Genomic DNA, 17,138 nt, shown 5'->3' on the forward strand with positions numbered 1-17,138 from the left:
ACGAATATATAATACATTCCTTATTGGATCTATTGTTAAATGACCTGGGGAGAGAAGGGAAAGAAATGAATCAATAACACAAATCAATACAGTAACAAAAAAATAAAGTGAATTCTGCAGTAGTTTTGCCTCACTGAGACAATTCCCTTTATCAGGGACCTGAACTGGCAGATAAATCACATTATTCTAGGAAGGGATGGATGCCTTTTTCATAAAATATTGAAATTAATCACTGTTGCCTTTCTCTGTCTTTTTCTCAAATATGATAGAACATTGTTAATTGCGAGAATTTGTTATGTAAGTGTTTATTGTACCTGGTTCACTATTGCAGTTGACTCAGAGGTTAATCTCAGTACAAGTGCTCAGCCCCTTTACACATAATTACCCAGATATATCAGAAAGTCACTGCAGACAATGGACAGTCAGTAATATTATTACAGGTGACTTATGTAGAGACATTTACTAGAGTAATGGGGTTTGTAAATATGCTTCAATGACAGCTGATATTTCACTTATTTCAGGTAATAAATAATATAATGATATTTAGTGAATAGTGAACGTCATCACAAAGCAAAACCTTGTTGGTCCTTGTGACCTGCTTTTAAGGCTTTCAAGTTACCTGGGACAGTTGAAAATGTCAGGTACATGGAATCCAAAATAACTATAATAGGACTATAGATGAGAGATGGAAAGAAGCATTGCAGCAAGGAGTAAAATGAATCCAAAATATATATATATATATTTTTATTAACAATTTTCATTTTCCAGTACTTATTTGACAAAAACAGTGAAAGGAAGGAAAGAAGAAGGAAAAGAGGGGTGGGGGTTTAACGAGACCAGACATAAAAGTGGATAAAATGACTCTAGTTTTTAGTCCATTCTCATACTATTCTTGATGGGAGTCTTCTTCATTGTTTATGATTCCCTCTGGAGAGGTTTTTCCTCTTAGATTTGGTGGTGGTTGATTTTTGCAAAAACTCACTCATAAAGCTGGATACGGTCAGTATTAATTGGGATCTCCTTTTTGGTTGGTGATGAGGTTCTTTTCCAATTTTTTGCAAGAAGAGTTCTGCTCTGTGATAGGGATGTGATAGGAAACTGTGCACATTAACTTGGGCTGTCAGACATGAGTATAGTGTCATTATTGCAGTAATTAATGATAAGGAGATAGGAAATGTTTGCATTAACATGTATAAATAGGACCAATTTATGTGGTTGAATGCCTTCTCCACGGTCAATCGCTAATGCTGGGGTGTTATGGTGGTGTAGCAATTGGGTGAGAGTAGTGAGTCATACTACTCAGCCCTTCACAAAGCCTGTTTGGTCATTATTTATTAAATTCGGTAAAAGAGGTTGTAATTGTTTAGCTAATATGGTTGCATAAATCTTTAGGTCTCCATTTAGGAAGGATATTGGACTATAGTTTAGGCATTTAGTATGGTCTTTACCAGGTTTTGGGATTGTGGCTATATATAGTGAATAAAGTACCCCCTCTTGTAAAATATAAGGATATTATTAGTTACAGAGGAGTTTCATGACCATATAAAAGTATGAGGCCAAAGGCTGAGTGTTTTTATACAGGTCATGGAACTCCGAGGTATATATGATAACATCTCTTTAGGGAATGTCCCTGTAGAAGTTGCATCATTTAGTGCTTTTGTTAAATATGGAGTAAGCAAAGGTTTTGTAATATTTGTTTGTGTATCTCTCTGGGCCTGGAGCTTTGTTAAGTGGGAGGGATTTAATTGTAGTTTGAACCTCCACCTTTGTGATTGGGGCTGTTAGAGTGGGGAATTTTCCTGGTGTAAGTGTCGGCAAATCCAACTTATATTGGAAAACTTTTACTATCTCGGGAGTCGACATACTGTAAATTATAGAGCTTACTGTAAAATTGGGCAAATGTGTTAACTATGTCTCGTGGGTTTAAATAAAGTTCGGTGTCTGTGGGTATGTTAGAAAGAGGTCAATTCTTGTATATGTTTTATGGTATGGGGAGTAATATGTGAAGTCTTTGGTTGTAGAGTTAGGAACCTTCCATATATCATATCATATAAGAACTGTACTGCGGTATATTTTAGATAATGATGATACCTGTGGGGTTCTATTTCTGGGTCTAGTACATTAACTGCCATTGATATGGTGTATATTACCCCAGATCTCCGTCTCTATTTTGCAACTCACTTACAGTGGGCAATCCAGGAGTCAAAAAGACTTTAGAACTGTTAAATTGTCTCATATGGTGACATTGAAAAAAAAGATGTCTGTCTGTGCTTCTTCTAAACCCAGTTATTCCCTACCTTGCATTTTTCTTCAGCCTCTACTAATTACCTCTCATCCTGAGACTCATCTAGCCATTGACTTTATTGTGGAACTGCTGCTTTCCAAAGGGAACACCATCATTTGGGTAGTAATTGATTGCTTTATTAAAATGGCACATTCCATTCTGCTATGGAACTTTCTCAACATTTTTCATATTTTCTGAATCGACTGGCTTGTTCCTTGGGCAGAATTCATTCATAATAATTATTTTTATGCTTCCACTGGGAGGTTACCTTTCCTGCCAGTTTATGGTCAAAATCCTCAAGCATTTCCACAAGACTCCATTCTGATGTTCCAGCAAACAATGATTATGTGGTCAACATGTCTGCAATTTGGAGTTTCACTAAAGCAAATTTGGAAAAGCGTTCTGTGGTACACAAGGGATATACCTAGAAGAATCACAAATCCTATCCACAATACACTGTTGGGGACAAAGTTTGGTTTTCAATTAAGAATATTCACCTAAAGATTCCATTTCCCATGTTTATTGGACTGTTCCCTATTCTAGAAATTATTAAGTCTGTGGACTCCATCTTCCCTCTGTGATGCGCATCCCTAATGCTTTTCACTTGTCTCTTATTAAACCTGCAATTTTTAATTGTTTCTCCTCTGGACAATCCCCTCCTGCTCTGGTCATTGTTGAAGATCAACAAGAATATGAAGTTGAGAAAATTCTGGACTCAAGAATTTCAAGAGGATCTTTACAGTATCTCATCCAACAGAGAGGTTTTGGACTAGAAGGACGTTCCTGGGTTATGTTCAATGGCAGTTTTACAGACAAAAACTGGTTGTGATGGTCCGATGGCCCCCTGGGGGAGGGGATACGGTCAGGAGCACTCTGTTGACCTCTGCTTTATCTTCATGATGGTGACGCTCATGCCTGCGTACTGACATCAGCAGTATTCAGCAATATAGCACAGCGGTGTGCGATATCACCGCATCGCTCATCGGCATGAAAATCCAAAACATAGCGATGCCGGAGACTCGGGTTCAATGCCTTAATATAGGTTCTTCGTAAATGAGTTCCTGTGTGCTCCAAATTCGCTATTTTGACTGATCTTTGGAGACGGACCCGTATACCAGTTTCTGACCAAGCTGAATGCCACCTGCCATTGACTATTGCCTGCATTATGACTTTGAGCCTCTGAAAGGAGAAGGAAACCCCAGGGCGCTAAACCCCTCCCCCCCTCCCCTGTGCTGCCCCCCTCCCTCCTGGCCTACCTGTCCCCCTGGGCAAATGCCCCTAACTTTTTACTCACCCCTCTGTGCAGGTCCTGTCCACGGAGTTCGCAGTCGCCATCTTCTCCCACGCGCGTCTTCTTCCTGCTCTGACCGGCGTCTTCTGGCGCATGCGCAGTAGGAACAGGTACCGGTACGGCTCTACTGCGCATGCGCCGAATGTCACGAAGTTTTCCGATTTCACTTCGTGACATTCGGCGCATGCGCAGTAGAGCCGTACCGGTACCTGTTCCTACTGCGCATGCGCCAGAAGACGCCGGTCAGAGCAGGACGAAGACGTGCGTGGGAGAAGATGGCGACTGCGAACTCCGTGGACAGGACCTGCGCAGAGGGGTGAGTAAAAAGTTAGGGGCATTTGCCCAGGGGGACAGGTAGGCCAGGGGGGAGGAGGGAGGGGGGGCAGCACAGGGGAGGGGGGAGGGGTTTAGCGCCCTGGGAGTTTCCTTCTCCTTTAACCCGTCTGTAGAATTAGCCCTCATTATGAAAGAGTAATGTAGGCTAGTTTTCCAGATGTCTACCTGTGTTATCAAAATTCTGGTCAGTACTCCAAGGCAACTTCATGTAATCATTTTGTTTTCTTGGCACAAACTACTAGAGCAACATTTCACTTTCACACTGACCCTTTGTCAAGGTATCACATCTGCTTTACCTTTCATTATATTTGGTCTGCTACACACCACCATCTAGTGGCCACTCATAAGATACAAACAGATACAAAAAGATTTAAGTGTTTGCATATCAGTCACAGTACCAATTTGATTCTGTTTATAGAAAGTCCATCAATCTTCTTGATTAAGAAAAAAGTGAGGAGCGGAGCAATCAAACAATAAATAAATTTGTCACTGAGGGGTATCCTTCTGTGATGTTTAACAGGGGATCTCCACTTACACCTCATATTAATTTTCTGTCTTGTAATCTGTGGAGAGAACACAATGGGATATGTACACATTAAAAAAGGGATCCAGAGTGGTGCTGACTTCCAGTCACAGTATTGTAGATGTCTACCTGTGTATAAATAAGACACTAACCTCCTGTTTGGGTTGCTCAGCTACCTGACTAGCACTGACACATAGATTAAAATAGATGTGAGTGGCCATGGCAAACATTACACACATACGCACCAAATGAAGAAATAATGTGGTTAAATATGAAGAACAGTTTGGTAATAACAAAACAAAGTTCATAAAAATATATTTCTAGTAACCACAGACCTAGATCTGTGGTGGGAATATTAGTTTCTTGCCTCCGGACTGGGTCAGTTGCTATAATTAAAAGAAGTATGCTCTGTTGAGTCTGACTCAAAAGCACCGCAATATAAAAAAAAACAACCCCAGTAAGAGTCCAAAAGCTGAGCCCATAGTTCAGGTTCTACACAAACACACCTGAGCTGCAGTAGCAAAAGAGAATGGTTTGTTATGGATTTTGGATTCCTGCTACAGAAACTCCTGTTATTTGTCATTTAGGAACTTATGTGAAATGGGTAGAAGACCCTTCCTTTACTACCCCAACTATAGATTTCAAAGCTTCCCTATTGGTCTTAGAGAGAGAGAGCGGACAGCACTAAAGAGTGACTGAAGTTGTTTAACGGAATTTCACATATCCAGTCTGGATTAGAAGAGCCGCTATGTAGTGAAGAATAGATACAAATTAAATTTATCAGAGCACAAGTAACATGACTGGATGCACCTGGAAAACAGACAATATGTCTAGCCCCATGTCAGATTTAAAAATGAAATATAAAAAAATCTGTTTGCTCTTTTGAGAAATGTATTTCAGTGCAGAAGTCTGCTGCAGCAGCACTATTAACTGATGTGTTTTGAAAAAAGAAAACATGTTTTCCCATGACAGTATCCCTTTAACATGGGACAAAACAATATCCCCGTTAACATCTAGAAAAATAGATAAAAGACACCCTTTAGGGGCCGATTCACTAACTTCGAGTGAAGGATTCGAAGTAAAAAAAACTTTGAACTTCGAATTCTTTTTTGGGCTACTTCGACCTTCGACTACGATTTCGAATCGAACGATTCGAACTTAAAATCGTTCGACTATTCGATAATCGAAGTACTGTCTCTTTAAGAAAAAACTTCGACCCCCTAGGTCGCCATCTAAAACCTACCGAACTCAATGTTAGTCTATGGGGAAGGTCCCCATAGGCTTTCCTACGTTTTTTTGATCGAAGGATATTCCTTCGATCGCTGGATTAAAATCCTTCGAAACTAAGGATTTAATCGTTCGATCGAAGGAATAATCCTTCGATCGAACTATCTGCGCTAAAATCCTTCGACTTCGATATTCGAAGGATTTTAATTCCCAGTCGAATATCGAGGGTTAATTAACCCTCGATATTCGACCCTTGGTGAATCAGCCCCTTAGAGTCAACAAGTTCAAACTGAAACATCATCAAAATAAAATTGATCAACTCAGTTTTGCACCAAGAATGATTCCATGGTTTTATTTTTGGCTGTATGGATTGTTGGTCTCCTCTACAAGCTGGGGAAGTAGCTAGCAGGAGGTGTAATGGCTGGTAAGACCAGCAAGGTTTTGAGGAATTTTTAATTACTTCTATTCAAATACTTGTGTTCGATTCTATATCACCCCTTTGACTTGAGTTGGTTGTTTAACAGAAATTGACGTATCCAGTTTGGATTAGAAGAGCCGCTGTGTAGTGATGGATAGAGCCCTGCTGGTCTACAAGCGGATATATGTGAGAGTCAGATGGGCAACTGGGAAAGGAAGGCACTAGGCCAATCAGACTTAGTAGAGAGCATTTTATTGGGGGATTGGATATGGCGGGGTAACAGCCTCTCACATTCAGGGAACAGAAATTAAGACACAACCCTGATCAGTTCAGATGGACAACGTTCAGTTAAAGCTTGAAGAACATTAATTCTCCCTCTGAAATAAAGTAAAATATGTGCAACATGTGCCAGATGCATCACTGGAGTTTGCTTCATCTGTGTATACCCCCACGAACTACAATTAAAAAGCCAACTTTACCATCTATTAGAAACAATATAAAATAGTACAACAATAAAGCAAGATCTACAGTGAGATGCATCTGGGTGAGAATAAAGGTTAAATGAAATGGACTTTTATTACGCTGCCGCCTATTTCTCATTTACTAATCATTAGCAGGAGGTCTAACCTGCTCCCTTGCAACGGAGAATACAGCAAATGAATATTGATCTGCTCAGCTCTTTATAGTAACGTGTCACTGTCACTTTGTAGTTCTAATGTGTTCTAACACCTTGCCTCCCCCTATAAAACTGTCTTTACATGTGCAGATTGAAGATGCCAATTCAGCCCCTTTAGTCTTAAAGTGGCCATACAGGGGCAGATTAAAGCTGCAGATAATGGTCCAGTGTCCAGTTTATATGCCAGTGTAAGGGGGCTTCCGACGCATCTCCCCGATCGATATCTGGCCAAGATATCCATCCAGGACTGTATAGGCTATTTGATGTGGTCCTATGAGCAATCAGCGCCCATTCTATTCATTGCAATCCGATTGTTCAGCCCTAGGGCCAAACTTTCAGATTAACCCGATGTCGCCCTGCCGTTGGTGGGCATATCGGGGAAAGATCCACTTGTTTGGCAAATGATCGGATCTTATCGTGTATGGCCACCTCAAGTTGGCAGCTAATCTGCCTGTGTATGGGCCCTCTCCAACTTCCTCCAGAAAACATAGGCTGATGGCTGGCCAGATATCGATCAGAAAATCCCATCAGGCTGAGGACCACATCAATGCGTTGGGGCCTCCATTGTGATCTGCTCCTTGACCAGCATTGCCAACACATAGGTGGCCATGTCAAGCAAATAGTGCTACTTGTGCTTAGGGATGCACCAAATCCACTAATTGGGATTCGACCAAATCCCTGAAGCCTTTGTGAAAGATTCAGATGAATACCAAACCGAATCCAAAGGGAAGAAGTAGAATTGGGATTTGGTCTAATCCTCAGATCCTTTGTGAAAGATTCAGCTAAATTTGTATATGCAAATTAGGAGCAGGAAGGCGAGAAAAACAAATTCCTTTTGTGACAAAAAGTTGTCAGATTTCCCTTCCCGACCTTAATTTGTTAATTGATTAAAACTCCATGTGCTGTTTTAATCAATTAACAGGAGGAATATTTAAAAAAAAAAAAAATAGGATGTTTGTGGCTAGTAAGAAAGATGGCAACCACAATGGCAATAAGAAAATGGCAAGACAAAAATCAAACACGCATGAATTTAGCTGGGGGGGGGAGGGTGAAGGATAAAAACAAGAACATTCTCATTCAGCCCTTAAATATTATCACAAAGCAAATTCAAAAGGAAACAAATAAATCCAGGTATGGTGGCCCTTAAACAACAGCTAACATTTTAGCTAATGATTCTCAGCCATTCCCCATAATTCCACAAACAAAACACAGCATGGAGGGGCTCAGTGAATGTGACAGTGAAGGTGTGTAAGTGTCTGATTGGCTCACTCAGCTCATAAAAGGACAGACGTCCGGCCTCATAGTCCAATGAGATTCTGATCCTCCCGCAGGAAGGCGAGTAGAGAATATCAGTGACTTTACTGTCATATCTCACAGAGTATTTATTCTTTTCTCTGTATAAACCCCATGACTTGTTATTATTCCCAATACAAGACTCGATTCCTCTCCTCTTTATACTGGGATAGGTCACTCCTATGCCCCAGTAGCCAGATTCATTGCCCACAACATCCCAGTAATATCTCCCAGTGTGGAAACTGCGGGTGCTTAAAATCTGCCCGTGATACTGAAATCTCTCGGGCGTCTGTGGGATGCGCTGGTCAGTTCGGGAGTAGGAAGCAGATTTCCGGTCTCCCGGCACAACGACGTTATTAGCAGCCGTGTTTATATCCAGTAACATCCCCGTAGCCTCCTGCCCACAGATCATTCCTTTTGCCTCAGTCACAATCCCAGCTAAGCTTGTAAGCAATATTTCCGAAATGAATCCAACATCCAAATCCTCTACAAATAGAGTTTTATCATCGCCCCCATTGCTCTCATTATCTGCCCCCTCAGCTCCATCTTTCCGTTCTTGTAAGAGTACGAGTGGATCTGCCATGTTGCACAGCTCCTCAATGTGACGGATCTTCCTGGACAGCTCGTCCTTCTTTATTTCCAGCTGGTGGATCAGATCAGTGACCTGGAATAGACGTTTGTCTTTCTGCCTGGAGATCTCACTCAGGGCTCTTTTCTCTAGGGCTTCCAGCTGTTCCCGGATTTCCCTAAATAGGTCAGTGACTCTCTCGGTTTCACCAGCGGCTTTTTCTGTAATGTTTTTACTGCACTCCTTAAGGCTCTGAACTCTCTTCTCAGTCTCATCTTTCTCTGGGCCCAGTTTCTCCAGAGTATTTCTTAGTTTTTCCTGCTGTTTTTTACAGGCTTCACTGAGCAGCTCCACCTTGTGGCCCCTGTGCTCCTCACCCACCCAGCAGGACACACAGATACAGGCACCATCATCACAGCAGTGATACTCCAGGATCCGCTTGTGTTTGGAACATTTTCTATTCAAAGAGGAAGCGGTTGGTTCAGTCAGTACATGTTCTGCTGACTTGCTGTGCACCCTCAGGTGGGTCTCACACAGAGAAGCCTCACACAGAATACAATATTTAGCAGCAGGTACAGGAGAATGAACACAGTAGGTGCAGACAATTTCAGTTTCCTCAGGCTCCGGCTGAGCTGAGAGAAATCGCTCTGCTATGTTTCCAAGCTTGATGTTCCTCTGCAGGGCAGGGCGCTCCTGAAACCCTGCTCTGCAATCAGGGCAAAAATAAGTCCCAACTGCATCTTGGGAATTCAGGGCACTGCCAATACAGCCCCGGCAGAAGTTATGGGCACACGGCAGGGATACAGGATCAGTATAAACGCTCAGGCAGATGGAGCAGTTCAGCTCGTCTCTCAGGTCAGTAGATGCCATTGTGGGAAGGAACCAATCTCATAGACAAGCAGCACTTTCGTTTCAACTTCTGGTTTATTTATCAAATTCAGTCAATTTTGGGCAGTGAGCAGAAGAATTGTTTGGTGGAAAATTACTAGAAAGAGAGAAAAAAATATGTTGTTATCTCCAGCATGTAAATAAGTTGCAAAAGAACTACAGAGACACTGTACACGTGGCCTATGTATGCACACACTTCTTAACCCTTTCTACAGATGTCAGATAATAATAACATGTATGTGTTACGTGTAATAACATGGCCCCATACAGATACTGCTATAGACTGGACGGCTACTGTGATAGAGGACAATGTATATGGGGACACAGAGAATAATGAATATGGAGATACTGCCATACACACATCTTGTCACAGACCCACAAAGACAAACGGTTAACCAACTGCATACACATGAACACGTCTAGTTCTTTAAAGGAGAACTAAACCCCCGTTTAAGCAAAAGTCCCCACTGCCCCCCCCCACACCATCCTGCCTCCCCCCTGCACAGTCCTGCAGCATATTATGTGTCCCCTCTAGGAAAACTGACCCACACCTGCAGAAGAGTGCAGCGGAGCTCACGGGTACCATTTTCCGGCGCTTCCGTATTCTTTGTGAAGTGGGCGGTTTATTGGTGTATGCAGAGTTGGAGCAAACGTCCGGTTCGTTATAACTGCATATGCGCTGAAAGAGGTGGAGATTGCTGAAGGTAAGCAAGAAAGACCCGAAGATTACCGAAGCATCGAAGATGGTGCCCATGAGCTCAGCTGCACTCTTCGGCAGGTGTGGGTCAGTATTCCTAGAGGGGACACATAATCTGCTGTAGCACTGTGCAGGGACCAGAGAACATCTATAGGGAGCTCCAATAAAGGGGCTATTTTTAAAGAGAATATTAATTTTTGGCACCAAGTAAAAGCAACACCCTCTATTACTTATAATTGCAAACACAGTTAGGGTTTTTACATTGATCCTATATGTCTCCATTAAGTTTAGGAAAGGGGATCTCTGTCGGTGGTACAGTCAGATTAGGTAAGGGCATTTGTGTTAGAAAAGGGGGTGTAAGTTTATAAAGAGATATCAGTGTCAGTAGGATAAAGAAACGTCAGTGAGTCGGGGAGGCCAGTGAGTATTTATTATTATTAACATGTATTTATATAGCGCCAACATATTGCGTAGCACTGTAAAGTAAATGTGATTATACAACTAAATCACATGAATTACATGCATAGAACATATCGAGTTACATACATCACAATCAATACAGAAGGCGAGGAAGGCCCTTTGCAGAAAGAGCTTACACTCTAAAGGGAAGGGAGTAATACACAAGGTGTGGGAGTGGGCAGGATCATAATTAAGTTAGTGAGAAATGTGGTACTGTATGTGGTGTTGCGTTTGGTAGTTAAGCAGAGTGAGGGGAGGCTTCTCGAAAGAAGTGCGTTTTCAGAGATTTCTTGAAAGCAGAAAGGTTGGGAGAAAGTCGGACAGACCGTGGGAGAGAGTTCCAGAGGAGGGGTGCAGCCCTTGCAAAGTCTTGAATGTGAGCATGTGAGGAGGTAATGAGAGAAGAGTTGAGTAGCAGGTCAGTAGAGGAGCGTAGTAAGCGAGTGGGTGAGTATATAGAGATGAGTTCAGAGATGTAGGGTGGGGCAGAGTTGTGAAGTGCTTTGAAAGTCAGTGTCATTAATTTGAATTTGATTCTGAAAGGTAACGGAGTGTTTATTATGGACTGGAGAGCTGACAGTCTCTGGAGGGGAAGGCCAATTAAAAGAGAGTTGCAGTAGTCTAGATGTGATATGATGAGAGAGTGAATAAGAATTTTGGCAGCATCTTGGGTGATAAATGATCGTATTTTGGATATGCTCCTTAGGTGGAAGTGACAAGATTTAATAAGTGACTGGATATGAGGAGTGAATGACAGGGCAGAATCTAGGATAACCCCAAGGCACCGGGCCTGGGGAGAGGGGGTGATAGTGGAATTGTTAACTATGATGGATACTTCGGGGATGTTACTGGTGTTAGTTGGAGGAAAGAGAATCATTTCAGTTTTAGAGAGGTTTAATTTAAGGTAGCGTTGTGACATCCAGGTAGAGATAGCGGACAGGCAGGAGGAGACGCGAGTTAGGAGTTCTGGGTTGAGATCAGGAGATGAGAGATAGATCTGAGTATCGTCAGCATAGAGGTGGTAGTGGAAACCATATGAGTTGATTCATTTGCAGAGGGAGGAAGTATAGAGGGAGAATAGTAATGGTCCCAGGACAGAGCCTTGAGGAGCTCCAACAGAAAGAGGTAGGGGAGAAGATGATACTCCATTGTAGGATACACTGAAGGAACGATTGGTGATGTAAGAAGAGAACCAGGACAGGGCTGTGTCACGAAGGCCAAGCGACTGGAGGGACTGGAGGAGGAGAGGGTGATCTACAGTGTCAAATGCGGCTGAGAGATCAAGCAGTATTAGTAGTGAGAAGTGATTGTTGGCTTTAGCGGTTAAAAGGTCATTAGTTAGTCGAGTCAGGGCAGTTTCAGTGGAGTGTTGTGGCTTAAAACCAGATTGTAGGGGGTCCAGCAGGTTATTGTCAGAGAGGAATGAGGTAAGTCGGTTGTAGACTAGGCGCTCAAGTAGTTTAGAGATGAAAGGTAGCAGAGAGATAGGTCGGAGGTTGTCAAGATTGGAGGGATCAAGAGAGGGGTTTTTCAGAATGGGGGCGACAAGAGCATGTTTTAGTTGAGTAGGAGAGGCCAGTGAGTAGGAGAGGCCAGTGAGTAGGGGAGGCCAGTGAGTAGGGGAGGCCAGTGAGTAGGGGAGGCCAGTGAGTAGGGGAGGCCAGTGAGTAGGAGAGGCCAGTGAGTAGAGGAGGCCAGTGAGTAGGAGAGGCCAGTGAGTAGGAGAGGCCAGTGAGTAGGGGAGGCCAGTGAGTAGGAGAGGCCAGTGAGTAGGAGAGGCCAGTGAGTAGAGGAGGCCAGTGAGTAGGAGAGGCCAGTGAGTAGGAGAGGCCAGTGAGTAGGAGAGGCCAGTGAGTAGGGGAGGCCAGTGAGTAGGAGAGGCCAGTGAGTAGGAGAGGCCAGTGGGGGATGAGTGAATACAGTGAGGGACACGTGACACAGGTGAATAATAATAATATCAGGAGTCGAATTTACCTGTAGATTTCACTGGGTGTCATTAAGGCTCGGCCTCCCTGTGTGAGAGGAACATTTCACTGCCCCAAACTGACACGACTCACTGGAGATTTAAAACCAACAGGAGCAGATTCGCCTCTTCCCGCCCGGCAGTTAATCCATTATTTCTTGTTTGGCAGATTCGTGGAGCAGCCAATAGCGTAACTGTCCTCCTGAGAACGTTATTGGCCGTCCCGCCTGTCAGTTATCTTTACACGCCCCACCAGAAGACTATGATTAGCTGAAAAACTTTCACAAACACACATGCGTATTTCCCGTTCCGCCTGAAGTACAGCTACAGCTTTGAATTGAGATTGAAGCGAGCGCCAGCCAATCAGGATGTAGGGGGCCGGAAATAGAACGTGACATACGCTGAGCACTCAGTCACACAGAGAGTAAGAGGCATTTCTCACATTAGGTTACCGTAGCCCGTGTTGTGAACCCAAGGGAAAGCTTTGAGGCATCTCTGTCCGGCGCTGGGAAATCAATATCAACCTCTAAATTCTGTTGCCGAGTGTGGGTAGATCTCACTGTCGTAACGGCTGCTGCGCTTGTACTACTGCCTCCATTTTGTCGGTGGGCGCGTATCCCCCGCGTATAGACACGTGGTGGCTCTGACTGACGCACGTAATTGGCTTCACCAGTTGCCTAGCAACCAGCAACTACCCGCACAGGCGCCCAATGGGAGTTGCAGGGACGAGCGCAAGGGTTTCTGGGAGTGTAGAGACTTCCCACTGACTCCATAACTTTGTCACAGTCTGATCTCTGGCCGGAAATGGGGTCCCAGGTTGTGGACTTGAGGCTGAGGGATATTTATTACAAAATTAAATGCTGAAATGTGTAATAACTAAAGTAAATGGCAGATATTTATGTAGTTGTATTTGGTGTTTAAGTTGTCCTTTAAATAAATAAAAAAACAACCGCTTCACTGCCAGCGCTACTTTCCCTCTGTCACTCACAGCTTCCCCTGAGACACAATTAGACATAACATTATTATATAAGAATGAACATCATCTCAATCCAATGGGACATCCACATTTCCACTGGGAATAACAGTTATGTGCGTATGTGTAACGCTACAAATAATCCTACTACTGTAGAAAAGAAAAAAATAAGAGCAATTGAAACGTTGCTTAGAAATAGCCACTCACTGGCCACGACTTCTCAATGGAAGGAGCCTGCACCACCCACGAAGGCCCAGATAATCAAGACCAGTGATCCCCAACCAGTGGCTCATGAGTAACATGTTCCTCTCCGACCCCTTGGGTGTTGCTCCCAGTGGCCTCAAAGCAGGAGATTATTTGTGAATTCAAGTCTTGGAGGCAAGTTTTGGTTGTATGAAACCAGATGTTCTGCCAAACAGAGACTCCTGTAGCTGCCAGTCCATATAGGGGCTACCAACAGCCAATCACAGCCCTTGCTTGACACCCCATGGACCTTTTCATGCTTATGTTGCTCTCCAAGTCTTTTTACATTTAAATGTGGCTCACGAGTAGGGTTTCCACCTTTTTGAAAATTCTTTACCGACCAGGGAAGGGGGCAGTTCCACGAGGTGCATCGTTTTAAAAATGGGCGGGGTTGTGATGTCACAGGGGCATAGTGCTGTCACTGTGGGCGTGGCCATGACGTCAAGGGGCGGGCCAGAGTCGTGGAGCAGTGGAATATTTTTTAGCTATAGAGGGAAGAAAAGAGCGGGCTGAGGCCTGTGTGCTGTTCTGTCAGTTTGTCAGTCTGCACAGTCCCCTGCTCTTCTGCTTATGTCAGTACAATCCCCCTGCACTCGTGTCTTTAAAGACGCCGGTAACTCCGCCCACAAATTGCATCACGTGAAATTGTGACGTCACAACATCACGTAAGCGTTGTGAGGTCCCAGTACCGTAGCAAGCTTAGCTGGGGATTTTGAGCAGGGAGGGGGAGGGAAGCTGCTATGGCCATTTCTCTCCTCAGAATTTTACCGGCCTTGTAATTGTCGGTATTTCTTAAATACCGACACTGGCCTTGCAACCCGTATTTCTGGCTGGGTGGCAACTCTACTCACGAGTAAAAAAGGTTGGGGACCCCCGATCAAGAGAGTAAATAGCAAGAGAACATTTGAGTCGGGTATTGTCTTTATACAAAACAGGACAGGCCATTATCTGAAGGTGGGGTCTGAACTGAGGATTGGGTTGCCACCTGGCCGGTATTTTACTGGCTTGGCCTTGATGCTTGATGCCAATGTTATTAATAGCAAAACATGGCAAAAATATAGGAAAACCGGTATTTCTTTCCAGAAAAGGTGTCAACCGTAACCGAGGGCTCTGGTCTCATTAGAGCAACTAACCCGAGAGGCTCCTCCAATTGCTCATCCCAAGTCTCTCAGCCCCCGACTCTGGTTCTTGTTTCAACTGGACCCACATGCAAAGTTTTTATGGTTTTCTTTTTTTTTCTCTCATTCTTTTCTTTTAAAACTTTTTATTGGATACCAATATCCAATGTATAACCCTCGATATTCAACCCTAGGTAAATGTGCCCCTAGGTCTATAAAAGTGAATTATCTGCATAATTAGTGCGGCTTGGTAGTAAAGAAGAATATTAGGAACGCTCAGCCCACCCTTGTTTCTGGCTGTTATTAGCGTTTTCTGGGATAGCCGCGGGTTCTCTCATTGTTTTAACCTTAAAGTTAATATGGCTATTGGCTAATTGAAATCCATAACGCCGATACATTTTGACTGTAAAGAAAGACCATCCTAAATTCTCAGATTTCACTCTGCACCAAAATGTAACAAATGCTACAGGTTAAGCGATGTCTATAAAGCTGTGTGTTTCATTGAAAAATGCAAATAAAAAACAAGTTACAAAAATAAATAAAAAGAAATAGCCATTCTATCACATACAAAAAGTTCATTTAAAGGTGAAGCAGCCCTTTAAAGGGTCATTTCCCTAATCGCATGGACATAAATCTGTATCGCCTGCAGTTTTTATATTGACCAGTTCCACTGTAAATACCACCAGGTCATCAAATGAACATGAAATCACTTGTGTTAAAGGGACACGGTCATCATTTTTATGGTGTAGTTTTTATTTCTAAATGACACGATTTACACTGCAAATAATTCACTGTACAATATAAAATGTCATTCCTGTCTTCTCACCGGCTCTGAGAGCTTGGGACCTCCTCACTGTATATCCAGGTCAACCTGCCCCAATCACCAATGGCAAATGTTGTGCAACTGGACCTCCCTGCAGTTTCTATAAAATGTCCCTCAACACCTTGATCATTCCCTGGTTTCCACCTGTATATAAACCCCCTATAGTTTCACTGAGTCAGGCCCTTCCTACACTGAATTCACCCCAGTTTATATTCCCCAAATCATCAATTCATCTCTTCTTCTTCGGAGATATTATATAAAATAAAATGTGAGAATGAAGAGCCGGACACTGAGGATCCTCTGGACACAATAAAGAGGGAAATGGATCCCGTTCCTGGGGCCGGTGAGTAACGTTTCTCTATTAATAAGACACATGTTAAACACAGCACAGGCTTCTCTAGGGAAGATACAAGGTTAAGGCTACACCCCAGGAACCCATAGACAGTACAAATCTCCAGCTATTCCCAGTATGGTCATCAGGTGGAAGGTCGGTGGCTTTGGAGGCACATTTTCATACCTATTTATGGGCACAAATGTTACTGACCCACAGCCATATACGATTAGGTCTTCAATAGGCACCTCCCATTTGTTTATTCTTTTCCTTAAAAGCCCAGGACAGTCCAGTCTGTGAAACACCCATAAAGTCAGAAGATCCGAGCAATGAGGTTCCGGAGGTCACCGAGTCATCAGATTCAGCCAAGAGCCAATCACATCTGAGGAAGCAGACGGCCATTGAAGGTCAGAAATCTTCCGGCTGCCTCCGAGGGGCAGATTGGAGTCAGTCTTCTCCTCAGCTGATCCATCAGGAGGGGAACCCATTCACATGCTCCATGTGTGAGAGAAGCTTCACTTGCAGCCTTCAGAAACACATAGGACTTCACACAGGGGAGAAACCTCACATGTGGGAAAACGTTTACTCGTAAGAACACCCTTCACTTACACCAAAAGATCCACACGGGGGAGAAGCCCTTCCCATGCACAGAATGTGGCATATGTTTCTATAACAGAAGCAATCTTCATTCTCACCAGAAAGTCCACATCGGGGAGAAACCGTTCACTTGCACAGAATGCGGGAAAAGCTTCTCTAGGAATAGTACCCTGCGGGCGCACCTGAGGAGCCACATGGGGGAGAAATCCTTCCACTGCACCGAATGCGGGAGAAGTTTCTCTAGAAAATGCACCCTGGAGATTCACCAGAAAATTCACATGGGGGGGGCAAAATATTCACTTGCACAGAGTGTGGGGAAAAGTTCACTTGCAAAGACACAATCCTAAAGCTCTTTATTGTTCTACCCGAGACCCAGACTGAAACTGCCACATTGTTCTCCTGTTCACACTTTATACAAAATGCTAATGGG

General features: G+C 43.5%; 2 protein-coding genes across 4 annotated transcripts; one reads left to right on the forward strand and one right to left on the reverse strand.

The window, feature by feature from the left end:
- Positions 1–6,078: 6,078 nt before the first annotated feature.
- LOC108695532 (E3 ubiquitin/ISG15 ligase TRIM25) lies at positions 6,079–13,395 on the reverse strand. Of its 3 annotated transcripts, none has more exons than XM_018224102.2 (2): positions 13,066–13,395; positions 6,079–9,601 (listed from the first exon to the last, which is right to left on the reverse strand). In XM_018224102.2, the coding sequence occupies exon 2, from the start codon at positions 9,484–9,486 to the stop codon at positions 7,918–7,920; it is 1,569 nt and encodes a 522-aa protein (XP_018079591.1). In that variant the 5' UTR covers positions 9,487–9,601; positions 13,066–13,395; the 3' UTR covers positions 6,079–7,917. The 3 variants fall into 3 exon arrangements, with proteins under 3 accessions (XP_018079591.1, XP_018079590.1, XP_018079592.1); XM_018224101.2 differs by having other exon boundaries at positions 12,635–13,393; XM_018224103.2 differs by lacking the exon at positions 13,066–13,395 and adding an exon at positions 10,056–10,229.
- Positions 13,396–16,101: 2,706 nt separating this feature from the next.
- Positions 16,102–17,055, forward strand: LOC108695547 (gastrula zinc finger protein XlCGF49.1-like). The gene is made up of 3 exons (XM_041568282.1): positions 16,102–16,123; positions 16,390–16,699; positions 16,788–17,055. Exons 1-3 carry the CDS (start codon positions 16,102–16,104, stop codon positions 17,053–17,055), a joined length of 600 nt encoding a protein of 199 aa, XP_041424216.1.
- Positions 17,056–17,138: the final 83 nt, after the last annotated feature.

The sequence above is a fragment of the Xenopus laevis genome, chromosome 6S, assembly GCF_017654675.1.
Source record: "Xenopus laevis strain J_2021 chromosome 6S, Xenopus_laevis_v10.1, whole genome shotgun sequence".
Classification (NCBI taxonomy): domain Eukaryota; kingdom Metazoa; phylum Chordata; class Amphibia; order Anura; family Pipidae; genus Xenopus; species Xenopus laevis.

What these genes read in the sequence shown, in the direction of transcription:
- LOC108695532 (XM_018224102.2), bottom strand. Translation starts at nt 9,486, where the DNA reads ATGGCATCTACTGACCTGAGAGACGAGCTGAACTGCTCCATCTGCCTG.
- LOC108695547 (XM_041568282.1), top strand. Translation starts at nt 16,102, where the DNA reads ATGGATCCCGTTCCTGGGGCCG. An exon ending in GGATCCCGTTCCTGGGGCCG is followed by an intron (nt 16,124 to 16,389) that starts GTGAGTAACGTT and finishes TTTCCTTAAAAG; the next exon opens with CCCAGGACAGTCCAGTCTGT. An exon ending in ATGTGGGAAAACGTTTACTC is followed by an intron (nt 16,700 to 16,787) that starts GTAAGAACACCC and finishes TTTCTATAACAG; the next exon opens with AAGCAATCTTCATTCTCACC.